Source organism: Corythoichthys intestinalis, chromosome 1, assembly GCF_030265065.1.
Source record: "Corythoichthys intestinalis isolate RoL2023-P3 chromosome 1, ASM3026506v1, whole genome shotgun sequence".
In the NCBI taxonomy this organism is placed as follows: Eukaryota; Metazoa; Chordata; class Actinopteri; order Syngnathiformes; family Syngnathidae; genus Corythoichthys; species Corythoichthys intestinalis.
In genome coordinates, this window is record NC_080395.1 from 71,724,032 (window position 1) to 71,746,865 (window position 22,834).

Here is a 22,834-nt window from a genome sequence, read left to right on the forward strand (position 1 = left end):
CAGGAGGCATCCGAACCAGATGCCCGAGCCACCTCAGCTGGCTCCTCTCAACGCGGAGGAGTAGCGGCTCAACGCCGAGTCCCTCCCGGATGACCGAGCTTCTCACCCTATCTCTAAGGGAGAGCGCGGACACCCTGCGAAGGAAACTCATCTCGGCCGCTTGTATCCGAGATCTTGTTCTTTCGGTCACGACCCACAGCTCGTGACCATGGGTGGGAATAGGAACATAGATCGACTGGTAAATCGAAAACTTTGCCTTTCGGCTCAGGTACTTCTTCACCACTACGGTTATATTATTATAGATATCATATTACCATATGATATACAGTGCCTTGCAAAAGTATTCGGCCCCCTTGAATCTTGCAACCTTTCGCCACATTTCAGGCTTCAAACATAAAGATATGAAATTTAATTTTTTGTCAAGAATCAACAACAAATGGGACACAATCGTGAAGTGGAACAACATTTATTGGATAATTTAAACTTTTTTAACAAATAAAAAACTGAAAAGTGGGGCGTGCAATATTATTCGGCCCTTTTACTTTCAGTGCCGCAAACTCACTCCAGTAGTTCAGTGAGGATCTCTGAATGATCCAATGTTGTCCTATCTGACCGATGATATTAAATAGAATCCACCTCTGTGTAATCAAGTCTCCGTATAAATGCACCTGCTCTGTGATAGTCTCAGGGTTCTGTTTAAAGTGCAGAGAGCATTATGAAAACCAAGGAACACACAATGCAGGTCCGAGATACTGTTGTGGAGAAGTTTAAAGCCGGATTTGGATACAAAAAGATTTCCCAAGCCTTAAACATCTCAAGGAGCACCGTGCAAGCCATCATATTGAAATGGAAGGAGCATCAGACCACTGCAAATCTACCAAGACCCGGCCGTCCTTCCAAACTTTCTTCTCAAACAAGGAGAAAACTGATCAGAGATGCAGCCAAGAGGCCCATGATCACTCTGGATGAACTGCAGAGATCTACAGCTGAGGTGGGAGAGTCTGTCCATAGGACAACAATCAGTCGTACACTGCACAAATCTGGCCTTTATGGAAGAGTGGCAAGAAGAAAGCCATTTCTCAAAGATATCCATAAAAAGTCTCGTTTAAAGTTTGCCACAAGCCACCTGGGAGACACACCAAACATGTGGAAGAAGGTGCTCTGGTCAGATGAAACCAAAATGGAACTTTTTGGTCACAATGCAAAACGATATGTTTGGCGTAAAAGCAACACAGCTCATCACCCTGAACACACCATCCCCATTGTCAAACATGGTGGTGGCAGCATCATGGTTTGGGCCTGCTTTTCTTCAGCAGGGACAGGGAAGATGGTTAAAATTGACGGGAAGATGGATGCAGCCAAATACAGGAACATTCTGAAAGAAAACCTGTTGGTATCTGCACAAGACCTGAGACTGGGACGGAGATTTATCTTCCAACAGGACAATGATCCAAAACATAAAGCCAAATCTACAATGGAATGGTTCAAAAATAAACGTATCCAGGTGTTAGAATGGCCAAGTCAAAGTCCAGACCTGAATCCAATCGAGAATCTGTGGAAAGAGCTGAAGACTGCTGTTCACAAACACTCTCCATCCAACCTCACTGAGCTCGAGCTGTTTTGCAAGGAAGAATGGGCAAGAATGTCAGTCTCTCGATGTGCAAAACTGATAGAAACATACCCCAAGCGACTTGCAGCTGTAATTGGAGCAAAAGGTGGCGCTACAAAGTATTAACGCAAGGGGGCCGAATAATATTGCACGCCCCACTTTTCAGTTTTTTATTTGTTAAAAAAGTTGAAATTATCCAATAAATTTTGTTCCACTTCACAATTGTGTTCCACTTGTTGTTGATTCTTGACAAAAAGTTAAAATTTTATATCTTTATGTTTGAAGCCTGAAATGTGGCGAAAGGTTGCAAGGTTCAAGGGGGCCGAATACTTTTGCAAGGCACTGTATATAACACAAAAAGGGTTTGGAGGATATCTCTTTGTGAAGTTAGGTATTGTACCCATCACCTTATCAAAAATATATACGTACATGCAATCAAGCTTCTCGAACACACATCCATATAAAAAATTGAAAAGATTTTAGTGAAGAAAAAATATATATAACATCGAAAAAAAGTATTTTCAAAAATATTGAGAAGTAGTTCAGTTCAATTCAAACTTTTCAGGCATGCGACCCAATAAAGTTTTTTTTGCGCACTCAATAAATCTTCTTGAACAGGTCACGGAGCTGCGTCACACACAACGTCACACAGCCTACTCTTTCGCCGTTTGCACGCTGCTGTCACTTCTACTCACCGAGACGCCGACTCATCCGAAGAAAACAACGACAAATACGGCTCATCTTGTTCCTTGAGTTAATGAAATAATGCATTAGCTTGCGCTAAATTTAGTTTTAGATTCATTCTGCACGTTTCAAAGTCGCTCGCTCAATCCAACCGGCCATTGCTTTCTTCGAATGCCTCCCTTTGAAATTTATTAAAAATGTTCACATTCGGTTCGTCCTTCTTGACATCACAACAGCTCTTGGGATATGTAGTCTTTTGTGCTGCTTTTGGTTTTGAAAAAGGACAGCAAATGATGGAAATATGGAGATAGATACATGGTCCACGCAGCGTTTTAATGCATATTTATGAGTGCAATAAAACTATAAAACTCAAATGACATTATCTCCCGTTTTACTTGGTCGATTGACTTCAAATAGAAACTGATAAGGAAATCAACTTCCGCACTTTCAAATGAGACCAACCAGCGGCACGTGGGTGACGTAATTACAGCATGACGAAGATTCAAAGACGATATGCGTAAATGCGTCTTTGCCGACATTTTCGGTGTTAAAGGGTTAACTAGCAGGTCGCAGTTGTTGTTGATGTCACAGGGCCACGCTGCCAGAATTCCACCTGTTATCTCTTAAAAAAAAAAAACCACACACAAAAAAAAAAAAAATGTCACCCTTTAATTATGTAAGGTAGTGATTTAAATACGCCACAAGGTGTCAATGGCGAGTTTTACATTAATTTGGGGTCAAGCCAATGAGTGTGTTTTTTTTCCTTGACTGATGCTGTAGTTTCTTTTTTCCACAATGGGAGAGAGAAAGGAGAGTGGACACATCCATTCAGATTCGTAGTAGTTTATTGGCATAAGCTTCGGCAACTCTTTCACAACACACATATGTTTCATATAGTGAAAATACTACAAATCTAATACTCATATCCCTCAAAAAATGTCACCAAGAAGAAAAGTGCTTCAGTCTGTATTACTGAGGCTCTATTCTCACACAGTTAACACAACAATGCAAAGAGAACTGGCACTCACAATCGAAATAGATGCACAAAACTTACTTACTTAAACATTTTAGCAACTCCTTTAGCTCAACAAATACACTGGAAGGCAATATTTAGTCACAATACACAAACTATGATGCTGGGAGCCATTTTCAGGAGTCTTGTGAAGACAACACATGAATCACAATAGACCCAGTCTAAAAAAAAAAATGGGGAGCTACGGCGCCAGTTGAGGGACAAAACACACTCATTGGCTTGATGTCTTATTAATGTAAAACATCACTACCTTACATAGTCAGAGTGACTGTGAAGTACGGCAGCGTCGCCCTGCGACGTCAACAACAATGGCGAGCTACTAGTTTATTTTTTTGATTTAAGAGTTTACAAAATTCATTAAAACGAAAACATTAAGAGGGTTTTTAATATCTAATTATTATTACTCGTACTAACATTTATCTTTTAAGAACTACATGTCTCTTTACCCGTGGTTCCCTTTAAGACTCAGATGTGGGGAAAGTTGTTAAATGCATATTTGTCTTGACGCAACCCCCCTCTGTGATGATGCCATTAGATAGCGCCAACCGTTACGATCATAGAAGCTACATGCTAGCCCGGATCTAGCCTCTCTCTGTATCACCTCCCTGACTCTCTCTATTATGTCGAAAAGCTTCCATGCATCACGAGGTGTGATTACTTAGAGTGACTCGGAAAACAATCCTCCTCTTCTGCGCATCTACACACAGAGGAGAGGGGAGGAAAGGAGCGTCAATGACCTTAACTCCTTTACTACTGTACCGTTAGCACAGTCACACACGGTCACAGACACGCCCACAGGCACCCACACAACTCCCAATTGGATTGCAGCTATGTCATATATATAAACAAAACCAGAACTCTGTTGCCCTGGAAACCTATTTCTGACTGAAATATTTCTTGCAATAAACTGTCTCCTCATGGAAACACATATGCACAAATCTGCCATATCCACTCACAAACACACAAGCTTGCAGTGACACAGGAAGAAAGAAGAAAAGCACACATGATGAAAAAGAAATGACAGCAGATCTAAAACCTCTAGCAAAAAGTATGGAATCACCAGTCTCGGACGAACACTCACTCAGACATTTTATCATGTAGAACAAACTCAGATAAAAACTTGAAAAAATAGTGAATTAGTTCAAAAGTGCAACTCTTTAGCATTCGAAAACACTGAAAGAAATGAATAAAAAACATTGTGGTGGTCAGTAAATGTTACTTTTATAGAGCAAGTGCTGGGAAATATACTATATGGAATCACTCCATTCTGAGGGGAAAAAAATGGAATCATGAGAAACAAACAAAGAAATAACAATCAAGACACCTCTCTAGTATTTAGTAGCACCACCTCTGGCTTTTATGACAGCTTGCAGTATCTGAGTTGCAGTTGCCAGATCATCCTTGCAGGTCGAAGCCTTGCTGTGGACCTTTTTTTTTTTTTTTTTTTTTTTAAAATTTCCACCACAGGTTTTCAATAGGGTTGAGATCTGGGCTATTTGCAGGCCATTACATTGACTGGATGAGTGTTTCTCCAAGGAATGCTTGATAGTTTTTGTTCTGTGGCATGATGCATTGTCATCTTGGACAATGCAGATTCTTGACTCTTGACAACTTGTCCAATGCAGATTCTTGACTCTTGACAAGGTGATGCTGCTGGAACTTTTGTTTGGCGCTGTTCCAGTTAGATTTAAAAAGATGAGTGCCTGAAGAAAACATAAACATTCCCTCAGTCCTTGAGGATATGGGGCTGCATGTCAGGCAAAGGCACTGGGGAGAAGGATGTGGTTAAATTGAAATTTTACACAGCTTTCTTATCCCTTCAATTGATAATACGTTTGTCATTTTCCAAGATGACAATGCATCATGCCACAGAGCTAAAACTGTTGAAACATTCCTTGGAGAAAGACTCATCCAGTCAATGTCATGGCCTGCAAATAGCCCAGATCTCTCTCTCTATTGAAAACCTGTGGGGCAAATTGAAAAAAAAAAGGCCCACCGCAAGGCCACCTGCAAGGATAATCTGGCAACTGCAATCAAAGAGAGTCGGCACCAAATTGATGAAGAATACTCATCAAGTCCATGCCTTAGAGACAGCAAGCTGTCATAGAAACCAGAGATGGTGCTACTAAATACTAGAGATGTCTTGATTGTTATTTCTTTGTTTGTTTCTCATGATTCCATATTTTTTTCCTCAGAATGGAGTGATTCCATATACAGTGCCTTGCAAAAGTATTCGGCCCCCTTGAATCTTGCAACCTTTCGCCACATTTCAGGCTTCAAACATAAAGATATAAAATTTTAATTTTTTGTCAAGAATCAACAACAAGTGGGACACAATCGTGAAGTGGAACAAAATTTATTGGATAATTTAAACTTTTTTAACAAATAAAAAACTGAAAAGTGGGGTGTGCAATATTATTCGGCCTCCTTGCGTTGATACTTTGTAGCGCCACCTTTTGCTCCAATTACAGCTGCAAGTCGCTTGGGGTATGTTTCTATCAGTTTTGCACATCGAGAGACTGACATTCTTGCCCATTCTTCCTTGCAAAACAGCTCGAGCTCAGTGAGGTTGGATGGAGAGTGTTTGTGAACAGCAGTCTTCAGCTCTTTCCACAGATTCTCGATTGGATTCAGGTCAGGACTCTGACTTGGCCATTCTAACACCTGGATACGTTTATTTTTTAACCATTCCATTGTAGATTTGGCTTTATGTTTTGGATCATTGTCCTGTTGGAAGATAAATCTCCGTCCCAGTCTCAGGTCTTGTGCAGATACCAACAGGTTGTCTTCCAGAATGTTCCTGTATTTGGCTTCATCCATCTTCCCGTCAATTTTAACCATCTTCCCTGTCCTTGCTGAAGAAAAGCAGGCCCAAACCATGATGCTGCCACCACCATGTTTGACAGTGGGGATGGTGTGTTCAGGGTGATGAGCTGTGTTGCTTTTACGCCAAACATATCGTTTTGCATTGTGGCCAAAATGTTCCATTTTGATTTCTTCTGACCAGAGCACCTTCTTCCACATGTTTGGTGTGTCTCCCAGGTGGCTTGTGGCAAACTTTAAACGAGACTTTTTATGGATATCTTTGAGAAATGGCTTTCTTCTTGCCACTCTTCCATAAAGGCCAGATTTGTGCAGTGTACGACTGATTGTTGTCCTATGGGCAGACTCTCCCACCTCAGCTGTAGATCTCTGCAGTTCATCCAGAGTGATCATGGGCCTCTTGGCTGCATCTCTGATCAGTTTTCTCCTTGTTTGAGAAGAAAGTTTGGAAGGACGGCCGGGTCTTGGTAGATTTGCAGTGGTCTGATGCTCCTTCCATTTCAATATGATGGCTTGCACAGTGCTCATTGAGATGTTTAAAGCTTGGGAAATCTTTTTGCATACAAATCCGGCTTTAAACTTCTCCACAACAGTATCTCGGACCTGCCTGGTGTGTTCCTTGGTTTTCATAATGCTCTCTGCACTTTAAACAGAACCCTGAGACTATCACAGAGCAGGTGCATTTATACGGAGACTTGATTACACACAGGTGGATTCTATTTATCATCATCGGTCATTTAGGACAACATTGGATCATTCAGAGATCCTCACTGAACTTCTGGAGTGAGTTTGCTGCACTGAAAGTAAAGGGGCCGAATAATATTGCACGCCCCACTTTTCAGTTTTTTATTTGTTAAAAAAAGTTTAAATTATCCAATAAATGTTGTTCCACTTCACGATTGTGTCCCACTTGTTGTTGATTCTTGACAAAAAAATAAAATTTCATATCTTTATGTTTGAAGCCTGAAATGTGGCGGAAGGTTGCAAGATTCAAGGGGGCCGAATACTTTTGCAAGGCACTGTATATATTATTGCACTTGCTCTATAAAAGTTACATTTACTGACCACCACATTGTTTTTTATTAATTTCTTTTCGTGTTTCTGAATGCTAAAGAGTTGCACTTTTGAGCTAATTCATTATTTTTTTCAAGCTTTTTATCTGAGTTTTTTCTACAGGATAAAATGTCTGTGTGAGTGCTCGTCCGAGACTGGTGATTCCATACTTTTTGCTGTTGTTTTTTTTTTTTTTTAAAGCCAGACCTAATTAACAAACATTGGCTTCAGGGAGGACTATGTTTTGCTGAAATAAACACACTCGTAGACACACTTCACACTGCATAGCGTGGCCTGTTTTGCATAGCGTTCTGTTGTCAGTGCTACAAAGAAGATTGTGGTTAGTTCGGTATAAAGGAATTAAACAAACATAATACAGTGAGCTACCACATAAAAACATTAAACAGTGCAATTGCCTTCTTAAAATAAACAAGTTCCACTGACACAAACAATACATTGTGGTACATAAAGCGCAACAAAAGGAGAGAAGAACATGAACACGTTTTTTTTTTTGCATTACAACATTAAATCATGCAGTGGCTGAGAAAGACATTTGTAGTATCAAAAACCAGACTAGACAAAAACATGGTACATTATTTGCTTTGAATTAAGTCACTGGAAATTACAAAAATAAAAAGACAAATAAATACAAAATTGAAAAAAGGTGGAGTAAATGACAAAAAAATATCTCATTATGTTAGCATGCCTATAATAACTTACCACCTTTCTTTTTCCTTAGAGTGGCTTGGGGGGGGTGAAAGAAAAACACTGTTGAGTCTTGCGAGAACAAGACTGACCATTTCTTTGGGGAAACACATTTGTGAATTTGCTTCTGAGCATTCCAGTCACGCTTTTATAAACACAACAGGTAGTCCCCGGTTCACGAACGAGTTCTGTTCCTACGCTGGTGACTTAACCCGAATTTCCGCGCAAGTCGAAATTAACCCTTTAAGTACCCTTAAATACCCCCCCAAATCTCAAAATAACTATCCCAAAACATGTATTATACGTAATTTTACTCTCCTTGCCAAGACGTTGGCGCTAAGTCCTAGCTACACTGCTGGCCAAAAGTATTGGCACCCCGGAAATTCTGTCAGATAATGCTCAATTTCTCCAAGAAAATGATTGCAATTGCAAATGCTTCAGTAGTAATATCTTCATTAATTTTGCTTGCAATGAAAAAACAAAAGAGAATGGATAAAAATTTAAATAACTATCATTTTACACACAACTCCAAAAAATGGGGCAGACAAAACAATTTGCACCCTTTAAAAAATCATGTGATGCTTCTCTAATTTGTGTAATTAACAGCACCTGTTACTTACCTGTTGCACACAACAGGCGGTGGCAATACCTAAATCACACTTGCAGCCAGTTAAAATAGATTAAATATGACTCAACCTCTGTCCTGTATCCTTTTGTGTAGCACATTGAGCATGGAGATAAGAAAAAAGACCAAAGAAGTGTCTGAGGACTTGAGAAGCAAAATTGTGAGGAAGCATGAGCAATGTCAAGGCTACAGGTCCATCTCCAAAGACCTGAATGTTCCTGTGTCTACCGTGCACAGTGTCATCAATAATTGTAAAGCCCATAACACTGTGGCTAAGCTCCCTAGATGTGGACAAAAAAGAAAAATCGATGAGAGATTTCAACGGAAGATTGTGCGGATGGTGGATAAAGAACCTAGACTAAAATCCAAACAAGTTCAAGCTGTCCTGCAGTCCGAGGGTAGAACAGTGTCAACCCGTACTATCCGTCGGCATCTGAATGAAAAGGGACTCTCTGGTAGGATATCCAGGATACCCACTTCTGACCCAGAGACATAAAAAAGAGAAAGCCAAAAACGTTTTGGAAGAATGTTCTCTGTTCAGATGAGACAAAAGTAGAGTTTTTTGGGAAAAGGCATCAACATAGAGTTTACAGGGAAAAAACAAGACCTTCAAAGAGAATAACACAGTCCCCAAAGTCAAACATGGCGGAGGTTCCCTGATGTTTTGGGGTTGCTTTGCTACCTCTGGCACTGGACTGCTTGACCGTGTGCATGGCATTATGAAGTCTGAAGACCACCAACAAATTTTGTAGCATAATGTAGGGCCCAGTGTGGGAAAGCTGGGTCTCCCTCAGCGGTCATAGGTCTTCCAGCAGGACAATGACCCAAAACACACTTCATAAAGCACTCGAAAATTGTTTGAGAGAAAGCATTGGAGACTTCTAAAGTGGCCAGCAATGAGTTCAGACCTGAATCCCAGGAGATCAGAAAATGGCAGTTTGGAGAAGGCATCCTTCAAATCTTAGAGACCTGGAGCAGTGGGCCAAAGAAGAATGGTCTAAAATTCCAGCAGAGCATTGTAAGAAACTCATTGATGGATACCGGAAGCAGAGGTTGTGCTACCAAGTATTAGGCTGAGTGTGCCGATACTTTTGTCCGGCCCATTTTTGGAGTTTTGTGTAAATTGATAATGATTTAATTTTCTTTTCATTCTCTTTAGTGTTTTTTCATCGCAAGCAAAATAAACGAACACATTACTACCAAAGCATTTGTAATTGCAATCATTTTCTGGGAGAAATTTTGCATTATCTGACACAATTGTATGGGCGACAATTCTTTTGGCCAGCACTGTATATATATAATCTTTTCTATATGGGTTGTATGTGTCACTGCAACTTTTGTGTTTTCTATAATACTTTTGAGATTTTAGTTTCATTGATGGTTTTTATAACTCATAATTTTTTTTATTTTACACATATATACTACGGATATTGTATGTGCAATTCCTGTCATATATTGTTCTTTGAAGTTGTTTCATTTTGTACAAATTTACTAAGGATTGTATCTGTGGTTTGTGTGTCACATGCTTTATATACAAGTTCCAGATGAAACATACATGAACTTTATATGGTATATCTTTTTATTATTGGTTGAGTTCCCAAATTATACAAGTTTCATATTGTACAAATTTACTAAGGAACATATATATACGATTTGAGTATTACATGCTTTACATATAAGTTCTATATAAAACATATATGAACTTTATAAATTTTATATACGTGTAGCTTATCCATATGGGAAGATTCAACAAATAGTGAAAAACACATTTGATCAAATGCTCATCATCATCAAGATCGATTTGAACATTAAATGGTTTTTTTTTTTTTTTTGGTGTATTCAATTAAACATCGGTTTTAAAAGATTCGCTTGTCATTATATTGTGTTTTCGTGTACTTGGAAAATGTCCCAAATTCATTGGGTTTATACATATTGGGTTTTATTCATAATATTATCATTACCAGGCTGGCTGAAATGAACAAGAAATAATATTCAGTACGTGTAACGTGAACATGTAAAATCAGCAAGAAAATTATGCTAACAACGTATATATTTTTCCTTTAGCGTTTTCTTGCACAAGTCAGCTTGCTCCCCTGCCACTTAATTATTCACCCTTCACCTTTTCCTTGCCCTTTATTCACCTTTGACAGAGAGGGAAATGCTGCAATTAGCAATGATGGATCCGGTGTGTACAGTATATCATGAGCTACTTCGAAAACAATTGCAACCACGAGATTGACACAACTAATTTGAACATTTGGCTCAATCAGGGTTTCTTCAGGTATCAGAAAATCAAATTTACAGCCACTTTTAATGCCGCTTTAAACTAATTTAATGCACATGCCCAACTGCAGATAGTTTTACACAGACAAATCGTAAGTAGAGTTGTCCGATAATTACTTTTTAACCGATATCCCGACGTTGTTCAACTCCAAAAATACGATACTGTAATCAAACCGATACCGATAGATGCGGTCGTGGACTTAAGATTTGATGGCTGTTTGTACGAGTCCCTACTGGATACTTTAATAAAGAGAAATCATAGACTTCATAATGTATGGACGGGACACGGGACCGATAAATAGGGGGCCTGCATTGTTGGCGAGGCCGTCAAAGGTGACCGAGTGGAATCACAGACAAAGAGCTTTTTCGTTGAAAATTCTTGTAAATACAGTAAATGCTTAAATCCCTAAATTCTTTATAGATATCGATGTAAAGCAGTCTCAATTCTTGGTTAAAAGCAAAAAAAAAAAAAAAAAAAAAAACGTGCAGTTTGCATTGTGTAAAATGATAATGGTTTAATTTTTTTCCATTGTCTTTTGTGTTTTTTCATTGCAAGCAAAATCAATGAAGACATTACTACCAATGCATTTGTAATTGCAATCATTTTCTGGGGGAGAAATTGAGCATTATCTGACAGAATTGCTGGGGTGCCAAAACTTTTGGCAGGCAGTGTATATTAATGCAAATATAACAATACTCTGAGATGATGCTCATCAACACAAATATAAAAAACTGACAAACAGAAATAAACACATTGATATCAAATCAATGACTTTTTTTGAATGTAGCCTATTGATCTATTCTAGCGAAAGCAGCCTTCATGCAATATAGCAAGAGTGGACTGGAAATGAGGAGGGAGAAGCAAACTAAAGTAACATCATAAATTTAAATGAAAAATAAATAGCACTTAAAGTCATTCATTGCAGCAAGCTGGCAGAGAAAAAAATCTGGGTACAATGGGAATCAAAGAGGTTGTCCAGCATAAAGTGCTTACCTTTATCCACTAGTTATTCAATCAATTACAACAAGACAAATGAACGAGAAAAAAAAGATGTTATATGCCGATGTTTTGACCACAGAACACCTGGAGTCATACAACTGAGTGTTTTCAATGAAAAGTCACACTTTTATTCATCAAATGAGTTGCAAAATTAATATAATAATATAATAATGATAATATAATTAAGGCATTGACAAGGTTAGAAACAATGATTTCTATTTGAAATAATAAATACCAGATCTTTACTCTGTTAAGATGTGGGAGCAGTCAGTGGCGTTGCTGGGGAAATCTCTGGAGGGCCCAACCCATGAACGTTGCAAAATAAAATATTTTTTTCTGCCCACATACATGAACAATAGAAATAGGGCTGTCAAACGATTACAATTTTTAATCGAGTTAATTACAGCTTAAAAATTAATTAATCGTAATTAATCGCAATTCAAATCATCTATAAAATATGCCTTATTTTTCTGTAAATTATTGTTGGAACGGAAAGATAAGACACACGACAGATATATACATTCAACATACGGTACATAAGTACTGTATTTGTTTATTATAACAATAAATCAAAAAGATGGCATTAACATTATTAACATTCCGTTAAAGCGATCCATGGATAGAAAGACTTGTAGTTCTTAAAAGATAAATGTTAGTACAAGTTATAGAAATTTTATATTAAAACCCCTCTTATTATTTTCATTTTAATAAAATCTGTAAAATTTTAATCAAAAAATAAACTAGTTTCCCGCCATTGTTGATGTCTATAATTACACAATGCTCATGGGTGCTGAAGCCAATAAAATCAGTCGCACCCAAGCGCCAGCAGAGGGCGACAAAACTCCCAAAAACACAAGTAACAAGTGGACATTGCACTGTGCTGTCATTTTAATCTGTTTGAGTCGGGCATGTACGTTAATTGCGTCAAATATCTTAACGTGATTAATTTTTAAAAAATAATGACTGCCCGTTAACGCGATAATTTTGACAGCCCTAATATGTGTATATATATATATATATATATATATATATATATATATATATATATATATATATATATATATATAATTTTATATTTTTATTATTTTTTAATATATATATATGAATATGGTGGAAAACACAGACAAGGCTGAAAAAGCAGTTTCTGCTCTTGCAACTGTTGTGTTTGATAAAGAAACATTTCTATATGCTACCATTGCAGTTTCATGGTGCATTAAGCCCCCGAACTATTTTTATTTGTCCGTTTTACCCTGGAGACCCCCATTTACAGACACCGCGCAACCGCCTTTGTTTCAACCCAGCCATGAAACAAAGGTAAATAATTTTATTTATGATTCGAAATGTCGATCATCTTTAGCTTAGAATCATTAATTGATGTCTAATATTTAGTTTAACAAAAAAAAAAAAAAAAAAAAAACGACTTAAAAAAATTATTCACTCGCATATTCTAAACTTTTGAACAAATTACATCACAATGAAAAAAATAGGTAAATAGGTCACGGCCATCTACCTCATAACTATAGCTTAATTAAAAAAAAAAAAAAAAAAAAAAATTACTGTCGCATTTTTCCAGATATTTTAGATGATAAATAATCGATACAAAGAAAAACTGAAAAAAAAAAAAAAAAAAAAAATAAATATATATATATATATATATATATATATATATATATATATATATATTTATTTGAAAAAGAAAATCTCGACCACTCCATAATGTCTGCGATTTCTGCGTCGCGACCCTTGTTGTATTACCGTATTTCACCCATGAAATCCCCGAAAAGTCCAGCTGTGATACATGCTGCACAGAGTTTTTTGGATCAAAATAAGTTAAGCACGCGATAATATCTCGGTAAAATCATGGTGTCTTTAATTATGCTCTCTCATGCTCAAACCTCGAATTAGGGTTTAGGGGTTTAAGTTTTTTAATTTTTTTTAAATGCCCTCCTGTTCAAATGTTATCTTCCCCCAGAAAATTGAGAATTTAAGCTTTCCAATGATGTATCACACATGCATATAGGACAATTTTCAAATTTGGTCAAAATGGGGTTCTCAGAGTTTTCCGCCATATGTATATAAAATATGTTGGCGAAAAATATGTATGAACATTTGAATAATGTCAAATAAAATAAACTAAATAAGTGTGTAATTTTAAGTGTTTAAGTTCCACTTTTCAGGAAGTACGCGGGGCCCGATGACAGCTACAAGTACAGTTTGGAGCCCCCACAAGGGGCTTTGCTACTGCGGTGTCATTTAAAATGGCCAATTCTTGTAATTTGCGTGAAGTACATTTTGGAAGCCTTCGGGTGGCCCCTCTTTGCCCGGGGGCCCAAACAAATGACTGGTTTGCCTGTCCGCTAGCCCCAGCTCTGGGAACAGAGCACCGTATGCGGAGCCATATAGAAAGATAGCTGTGACACTCCCATACGGATTATATGATTTTACTGCTGGGTACATCCTGGTAATAGAGGCTCGAATAGTTCCACACATCGCTTCGATGGGGGCAGACCCTATTCATTTGAATGTCTGGCGGTCAAGTATATTCGAGGTAAGTTGATTTAAAAAATAATTCCTTTGAATTTTCAACTGTCTGTATATTATCAGAGGTGCTTTATGATGTATATGTTGAGCTTTTTTGTATGTGCATGGCGTAATTATGTTTTATCTTGGTTGACGAGCGACTACTTTTTAAGTTTTAAGCAGACTTTGCTAACTGAGGAGGTATCGCCAGGGATAAATTTATTAACAGGAACCTCGGCCTCAAAGACTTGTAGGCTCTAATAAGCCACAATTGTTCTCTTTTACTAAAATATATTAAAAACACATAACCTGTTTCAATTGATTTAAAAATCTATAACGTTTAGTCCATGTTTTGACTGACGGAGGGCGCCATGTTTTAAGCGTGCAATGGACGCTCGGGTTGATGACGTAGATTGTCACCTTCACTCGACGAATACTACCGGGTCACTGCAATTCCTTCTACGCGGCGAGACGTCCAACACATGCGCTCATCGGTAAAAAGCAGTGAGTAATTACTATTTTTTTTTTTTTTTAGTCTTTTATTACCTTTTTATTGCCTCAAAATAATTTTTGCATGTGTCTCTTATACTTTCAAGCATTGTGTTTTCTTGTGGTAGCTTTAAAGCAGATTGTTGATCTGTTGACCACATTAGTGGCATATCTGAATTACCCTTATTTGATATTGCTATATTTAGGTATTTTCTTCCTTTTCTTTCTTTCAGAGGCCCTTTGTAACGCATTCACTTATCCGAATTTGTGAATATTGGTAGACGAATGGCCTTTATGTACTTAATTAGCTCGAGTTTGTAAGCTCTGAAGGTATCACCCTCATCACAGAGCACCAAGTTAATGCATGACAACCTGTATTCTTTACATCAAAATGTTGAAGATACTATATTTTAGAAACGTGTATAAATTGTGAAAAAGATGTCAACAAATAATCGACACAGACAGGGCTGTCAACAGATTTGCAGGGTCCCTGGGACAAGAGACCATTATAGGGCCCCCCTCACCCTACCCCTGCCACCGGCTTGTCACGACAACATACGCAGTACTTTAATGCTTTGCAAGCAATGACAGTGTAAATTTTAATTATCAAATCATTTAATTTGAGATGGACAGTTAAATTTGACAGACCGTAATGTGATGTGACACAATATAAACAATTTTCATCTATTGTCCCATGTAGGCTACAGAACAATACAACTGAGAGTGCTATGCCTGCCTGCTAAGCAACGAAACAGTATGACAAAACATCCTGTGCCTGCCCCCTCCACATCCCTGGGGTTATCAAGCCCCCAAACAGTTATGCGCCTAGATTTTTTGACAGCAAAGTCATTTATAACATCAGTGAAATCCAGTTTTTGAGCAAGCTCACGCTCAGTGGAGAGCATTATGTTACCAGTATCCCCACGGGGCCGCTACAATATGACCGGCTTTACCAGTTTGGCGCAGACGAAGAGGTGGGCGAGCGTAATGGGGTGAGATACGAGTTGTTGAGAGTTGTAACGCGCTTGCGCTGAGATGAGAGGCTGTGAGTGTTAATAAAGTTCCAGCAAAAAGCCATACGACGTGTCTCTGCGTTTTTATGCACATCGCCACCTTCCCGAAGGAAGACCCGGACGAATGGACGACGAACGAGCCAAGTAAAGCACCGGTCCACTCCATACTAAGGTGTGGAGTTGAGAGCACCGCAACTTACCATATAATGTCAGACTGACACTTCCTGCTTTGAATATGTTGCCATTTTGATTTTGATTGCTGTGCTTAATTTAGCCTTTTTTTGTGTGTGTTTGCCATTATTTTTTATGAATGTTTTTGTTGTTTCATGGGTTTTGTTGATTGGACTTAATTATTGGCAGCTGTCAAAAAAGGGAACTTAAAGGACCACAAACCACCATCACTCGCGATTGGCCAGTGCCCTTTATAAGGACAAATACACGCAGGTGGAAAGGGGGAAAAACTAGCCTGCGTACCTGGTCAGGACATACGTGAAGACGCTCGCACGTACACAAGGAAGGACCGGAGTGGCTAGGAGGCAATCGGGCAGAGGTGCGACCCCGGGAGGAAGCGGCAGAGCAGCGCGAAGACGTAGAAAGAAAGAGACTGGATCAACGCCTCTACCCAGCTAAGTAATGGGGCGTGATCAAGCAAACTGCAGCGGCGCATAGTCCGTTTATTGTGGCGATCGCATAGCTAAAGGCGTTCTTCCCCCGAGGACGCAGCCACAATCAAGTGGACGCTGAAGAGCGGCACGAGATCAGGATAGAGACTTGATCAAAGCCTCCACCAAGCTAAGTAAAGGGACGCTATCAAGCAAAGCGCAGCGGCGTATAGTACGCACAGGTATTGTGGCCATCACGTGGCTAGGGGCGTTCTTCCCTTCACCTAGTACGCAGCCACAATCAGGAGGACAAGCAGCGGCAAGGGACGCCACGGGCCGCGAGGAGAGACACCGCATGATTGCCCCCCCCTCCGCTGTCTGGCCAAAATATTTCAACGATGATCACCAAGTACGATTCTGGATGCTTTTAACGAGTTGCTTTGGAACTTTTTAGTACTTTTTTTTTTTAAACCAGCTGTTTAGTCACTGCTAGTCAGTTTTAGTTTTTTGTTTTTTCTTGAATATTGTTTTTTTTGTTTTGAAATAAAAAAAAGAATTTGTTAAGGTCTCTAATGGTGTGATTTTCTAACAGTGGAAACAGACAAAAACGTTGGTATAAAAGAACCCTCACACGCTGGTGTGACAAAAGTGCAGTTTGGGAACAATGGCTAGGTTGTTAAGCCTGCCTTGTGATATGGTGGAGCGTTGGTATTTTTCTAAATGTTTATGTTGTGCAGAAAAGGAAAACATATATATATTTTAATTTTTTAATATGTTTGTTTTTAAGTATATATCGAGTATAACATAATATTTAATCAGACAATGATTTAAATAAAAAAACACGTGAATGTAAAATAAATTAAGGGTCATTCAGGGGCCCTTATGGTCCTGAGGCCCAGGGCAACATACCCGGTTGCCCCCCCCAGGGTGACATTTTCATGATGCACATGTGCTGTGGACCGCTGCTGGTGACTGCTGGCTACGACTGGTGGCTGTGGCCACTGAGACCCTTTTAAATCAGCAAAAAACAAATAAAAAAACCTTTTAATTTCATGTTTTCACGGCGGGCCATTGCCATCCATTTTTCCATTCCATTTTTCTATTTTTCCTTGGAGAAATCATACATAAGGTAGCCCTTTTTGGACAGATTGTTGCATCAAAATGCTGCAAAATGCTACAAAATGCTTCACAGCCCACAGATCTAAAAATGTTAGGTGTAAACAGTGAATAATGACACCAATTTCATTAACTGTTCGAAAAAATACATCATTTTCTTCATAAAAGGGTCATGAATTGTTATTATTTGATATATCATCACAGGTAAGTAAATGAATATATTACCACAGGTAAGTGAATCAAGGAAATCAACATTCTCCAGAAAAACAGTTGTGAAATATTCTCGCATTTCGATGTAAAAGTCAATTTCCCATACTAAATGCTAACACAAACTTGAACATGGGAAAGTTCCATTCTCCCTAAAAATTTACAGTTTTCAGTCGTCACCTTACCACTCCAAATGTAAAACTAGCGCTTACAAATATACAGTATTGTAGGGCAATGACATCATCAAACAAGTACTTAGATGCGTGATTTGATCTATTTTGACCATAAATGTCGCAATCATGGCTGCCAGTTCCATCGAAAACCATTACAGCGCTCCTTGTGCTTGGAACTATGCACGCCTACATGAACCACGTGACCACGCACGGTCAGATCAGAGAGCGTTGCAACTCTCTTTGAGTAAGTAAGAAGCGCACATCAAGCCAATCCAGTTCAAGGGTGGGGTTTCTTGAAGCATGGCAAACACTTTCACGTTTACATTTCTCCTAATTATCTTAACCAATTACCAGCTGGAATGCTAACGGTCTAGAATGCTGTAATTGCTGCAAATAGAGCTTTTTTTTTTTGAAGGAGAACATTTTTATTAAAAATAAAAAACACTTTTTTGACCTTGTCAATATCTTGACTATATTTTCATTTTGTAATTCATTTTAACTTAAAAAGTGTGACATTCAATGGAAAACACAAAATTGTCTTGGTAAACGACCCCAAACTTTTGAACGATTGCATATAGAGGAGCATGATCTTACCGAGTTCCTCTAATTCAGACGTCATTGACTTGGAGCGCATGGACAGAGCAGTAGTTGGAGCTCTCTTTGGTGGTGGAGGAGCTGAGGGTCATACAGAAATACAGTAGTTACCATCAGTTAACAGTCATGAAGTGAAGATAGGTGAGGCAAGAACATTCTGTGATTCTTGGGTTAATTAAACCAGGGGTTCCCAACCACCGGGCCTGGGACCGGTACTGGTCCGTGGCGCATTTACTACCGGGCTGCACAGAAAAAATCAATAATTTGTTAATGACTGCAATCTGGCATGTGCCTCTTGACGAATCCGAGTAGAGATTTATGTAAGTCGACCTCAAGTGGTTTGCTACCATTACTGTGGTGTTAGCAGCCCAGCGTCAGTCAATGTAAACAGTAACGTTACCAGCTGTCAGTGCTTAATTTGTAAATCATAAGGTGCTGGAACGCAAAATGCTACATACAACACTAAATGTTCTCAATCAGTCTCTCAGGTGGTTTCACCTTCCTTGAGGACTTCCTGATCGGTTGTTCTTGATTCTGAGCTGTCTCAAAGGATGGACTTTCAACTGCGTGAGCTACTTCAACAGTCTCTGCTACAGGACTTGCTATAGCTGGTTCCTTGAGAAGGTCTCGGCGGTTCCTGCATAGAACAGTGCCGTCCTCTGTCTGAACAGTGTATGATCTTGGTTGGACCTGACTCAAGACAGTCCCTCTTTGTGACCATTTGTTGGATTTGTCTTTGAACCACACCGGGTCCCCAGTTTGTAGCTCAAGTAGGTTACGGGTTCCTCTGTCATGGTAGAACTTTTGTTTTTGTTTCTGTAGTTCTTTGAGCATCCTCACATTCTCCCTCCGTTTTGAGCAGCTTTTTAAGAAAGGGCAAGTTGGATCTCAGCATGCGTCCCATGAGGAGCTGGGCTGGGGACATACAACACTCAAGCGGCGTAGTGCGGTACACCAGTAGGTTCCGGTAGAAATCCGTACCACTGTCAGCTGCTTTGTGGAGCAGCTGTTTCACCATTTTGACAGAACTTTCCACTAAGCCATTGGACTGTGGAAAGTGTGGACTAGATGTTACGTGCTCAAAATCCCATTCCTTGGCAAAGGATCGGAACTTGTCGCTGGAAAATTGTGGGCCATTATCTGAAAAAATCTGGTTAGCGATCCCGTTCCTAGAGAATGGCTTTCATGTAAGTTATCACAGCATCTGCTGTGGTGGAATGCAGCCTACAGACCTCAGGATACAGGGAGTAATAGTCTGTGACAATAAGATAAGATAAGATAGTCTTTACCTTGACATGAAAACAGATCAGCACCCACCTTCTGATATTGTCTGTCCGGTGCTTCGTGCGGGTGTTGTGGTTCTGCAGGTTGACTTGCTTGATGTTTGAGGCATATTGTGCTTTTTGACACTTCATTTGTGACATCTTGATTCATTCCAGGCCAGAACATCAGTTGTCGTGCTCTTTTCTTGCACTTTTCAATTCCCAGATGTCCTTCATGAATCCTTTTGACCATTTCCTTTCTCAGGCTCTTTGGAATTACAATTTTGCTGCCTTTGTAAATGATGTCACTGACCTCAGATAGTTCAGCCCTGTAGTTCCAATACTCCGCTATGTCAGGTGAGAAATTTTGTTTCTTGTCAGGCCTTCCAATTCTGATTATTAGCTGCAATCTTTGATTTTCTCAGTCCGTACGAGCTCCATTTTCGCATCTGCTACTGGCAGTGCACTTGTGATCATATGTACATAAGCATGCACATCTTCATGCAGCTTAGTCTTGGAACGCTCCTTTGGGTCAACAGCTCTGGATAGCGTATCAGCTGTATACATCAGTTTACCTGGGGTATATGCAACTTTCAGTGAGTAGCGTTGAAGTTTAATCATCATTCGTTGGATACGAAGTGGACAATCATTTAGTGGCTTTTGAAACAACGTAATCGGGGGCTTGTGATCAGTCTCCACGCTGATTTCTTGTCCTGACACAAATTGATGAAATCTTTCACAGGCATATGTGATGCTGAGCAGTTCTTTTTCAATTTGTGCATTGCGCGTTTCCGGATCTGTCATCGAGTGTGATGCGTATGCTACGGGTTGCCAGTCCTCATGCTTTTGCAGGAGAACTGCACAGAGCCCACTCTGTCACGCATCCGATGATATTTCCGGATCATAGAATTTCAGGACCGGTTCAACTGTGAGCAGTTTCCTTAGGTCATTCCATGCATTTTCATGCTCATGGTTCCATTGCCATTCAATGTTTTTCTCCGTTAGTTGTCTCATTGGGGCCATTTTCTCCGACAGGTTGGGTATGAATTTTCCCATGAATGTAATCATCCCATTAAACCTTTGCACATCTTTTTTGCATTGTGGCCTTGGCATATTTTCGATAGCAGACACCTTTCGTGGGTCTGGTCTGATACCAGCACTTCTCAGGATATCTCCCACGAAAGTTAATTCTGACACACCCAGCTGACATTTGTCTTTATTCAGCTTCAGGTTTGCGTGTATTGTAGCTTTTAGCACGGCTTTGAGTCTCTCATCATGCTGAGCTTTGGTGGCACCCCAAATTATGATGTCATCCATCGATGTATCAACTCCTTCCACGTGCTCGTAAATCATGTTGATTGTTTTGTGATATACGTCCGGGGCTGAAGCAATGCCAAACAGTAATCTCAGGAACCTATACCTTCCAAAAGGGCTGTTAAAAGTACATAATTTGGAACTTGGCTCGTCCAGTTTCATTTGCCAAAAGCCAGAAGAAGCATCCAGTTTGCTAAAATATTTTGCATTTGCAAACTGAGCCATAATGTCTTCACGAGTAGGTAGCTTGAAGTGTTCTCTCTTAATAGCTCTGTTTAGATCTCTAGGATCCAGGCAAATTCTGAGTTTTCCATTCTTTTTGTCCACAACTACAAGGGAACTCACCCACTCAATTGGCTCATCTATTTTCTTTATCACGTTCAGGCTCTCCATGTTGTCCAATTCAGCTTTCAGTTGCTTTTGCAGAGCGAACGGGACCTTTCTGCAAGGATGTATGACTGGTGGCACACTTTTGTCAACTCTAATAGTGTGTTCTCCTGGTAGGCAGCCTAAACCCTGAAACAGGTCTTTGTACTCCTCCATAAGTTGCTCATATACAGTCTCTTTTTGCCTGCCCACGACAAACACTCTCTTCACCAGGTGTAGTCTTTCACACGCTGACAATCCTAGTATGGCCTGCACATCCCTAGGAACTATGATGAATGATAGTTTGTGCACTATATTTTTGTGTGTCACATTCACAATGCATTTTCCGTTTTTGGTATGTCTGCACCTGCATATGCAGTCACTTTCAGATTTGCTCTATGTATTTTTGGTCTGGGCCTTATTTTCATGAAATCAGTCTCTGACATTACATTTACATTGGCTCCAGTATCCAATTTGAATTGCAAATGTAAATCATTCACTTTCAGTGTTGTGATCCAATCTTTTTCTCCCTTTTGATCATTTACAGCATCCACGTAGAACTCTTCTTTTCCATCATGATCATCTACCGCATCTACTTTTCCTTTCTGTGCATTGTTTTTGCAGCAACGAGCATAGTGATTATCTTTATTGCATTTATTGGAGTTTTTTTTCCATAGGCAGGACACTGCTTCGGAGGGTGATGCGTACCACAGTGACAACAAGATTTCTGACTGGACATTCTATTTTTGTTTGGAAGTCCGGTTGTCACGCCTGCGGTCTTATTTTTGTGGAAACCAAGTGTGTGTTTTTTCACTGCATCCACATGGCAAGCAGCATCATTTAACAACTCTTTAGCTTGTGATTTTACAGTCTCTGCAGCTCTACACAGTGCTAGAGCTTTCTCCAAGTCCAGATCTAACTCTCTGAGCAGCCTCTCTCTCAAGCTATTATCTGTGATGCCACACACAATTCTGTCCTTTATCAGTGATTCTGTCAATTCACCGAACTCACATGTCTTTGCTCTGTTTCTCAGCTCATTTACATATTGATCAATATTTTCTTCTACTTTCTGCACACAAGTGAAGAATATGTGCCTCTCAAACGTCACATTGCGTTTTGGAATGCAGTAAGCCTCAAACTTTTCAATTATCTTTGACAGCTTCATTTTATCAGCTTCAGCAGCAAATGTGAAATTGCTGTACACTTCCAGTGCTTCATCTCCCACGACATGCAAAAACAGAGATGCTTTCATCTTAGCGCTCTTCTCATCAGCTCCAATTGCAGCCAAATACAGTTCAAAACGCTGCTTGAATCTCTTACAGTTTTCAGCCACATTACCTGTTAGCTGAAGAGCTGCAGGCAG

At 39.5% G+C, this 22,834-nt stretch overlaps 1 protein-coding gene across 3 annotated transcripts in view; it reads right to left on the minus strand.

Annotated features, from left to right (window-relative positions):
- Positions 1-22,834, minus strand: part of LOC130917256 (SH3 and multiple ankyrin repeat domains protein 2-like) — a 525,263-nt gene that overhangs the window by 62,835 nt on the left and 439,594 nt on the right. For 2 of the 3 annotated variants that reach the window (XM_057838477.1, XM_057838497.1), the window contains exons 18-19: positions 18,530-18,610; positions 7,923-7,946 (exon numbers count right to left, since the gene is read on the minus strand). In XM_057838477.1, the coding sequence (XP_057694460.1) occupies positions 7,923-7,946; positions 18,530-18,610 (105 nt within the window). The remainder of the gene's footprint in view (positions 1-7,922; positions 7,947-18,529; positions 18,611-22,834) is intronic. The other variant, XM_057838487.1, reaches the window with a different exon arrangement.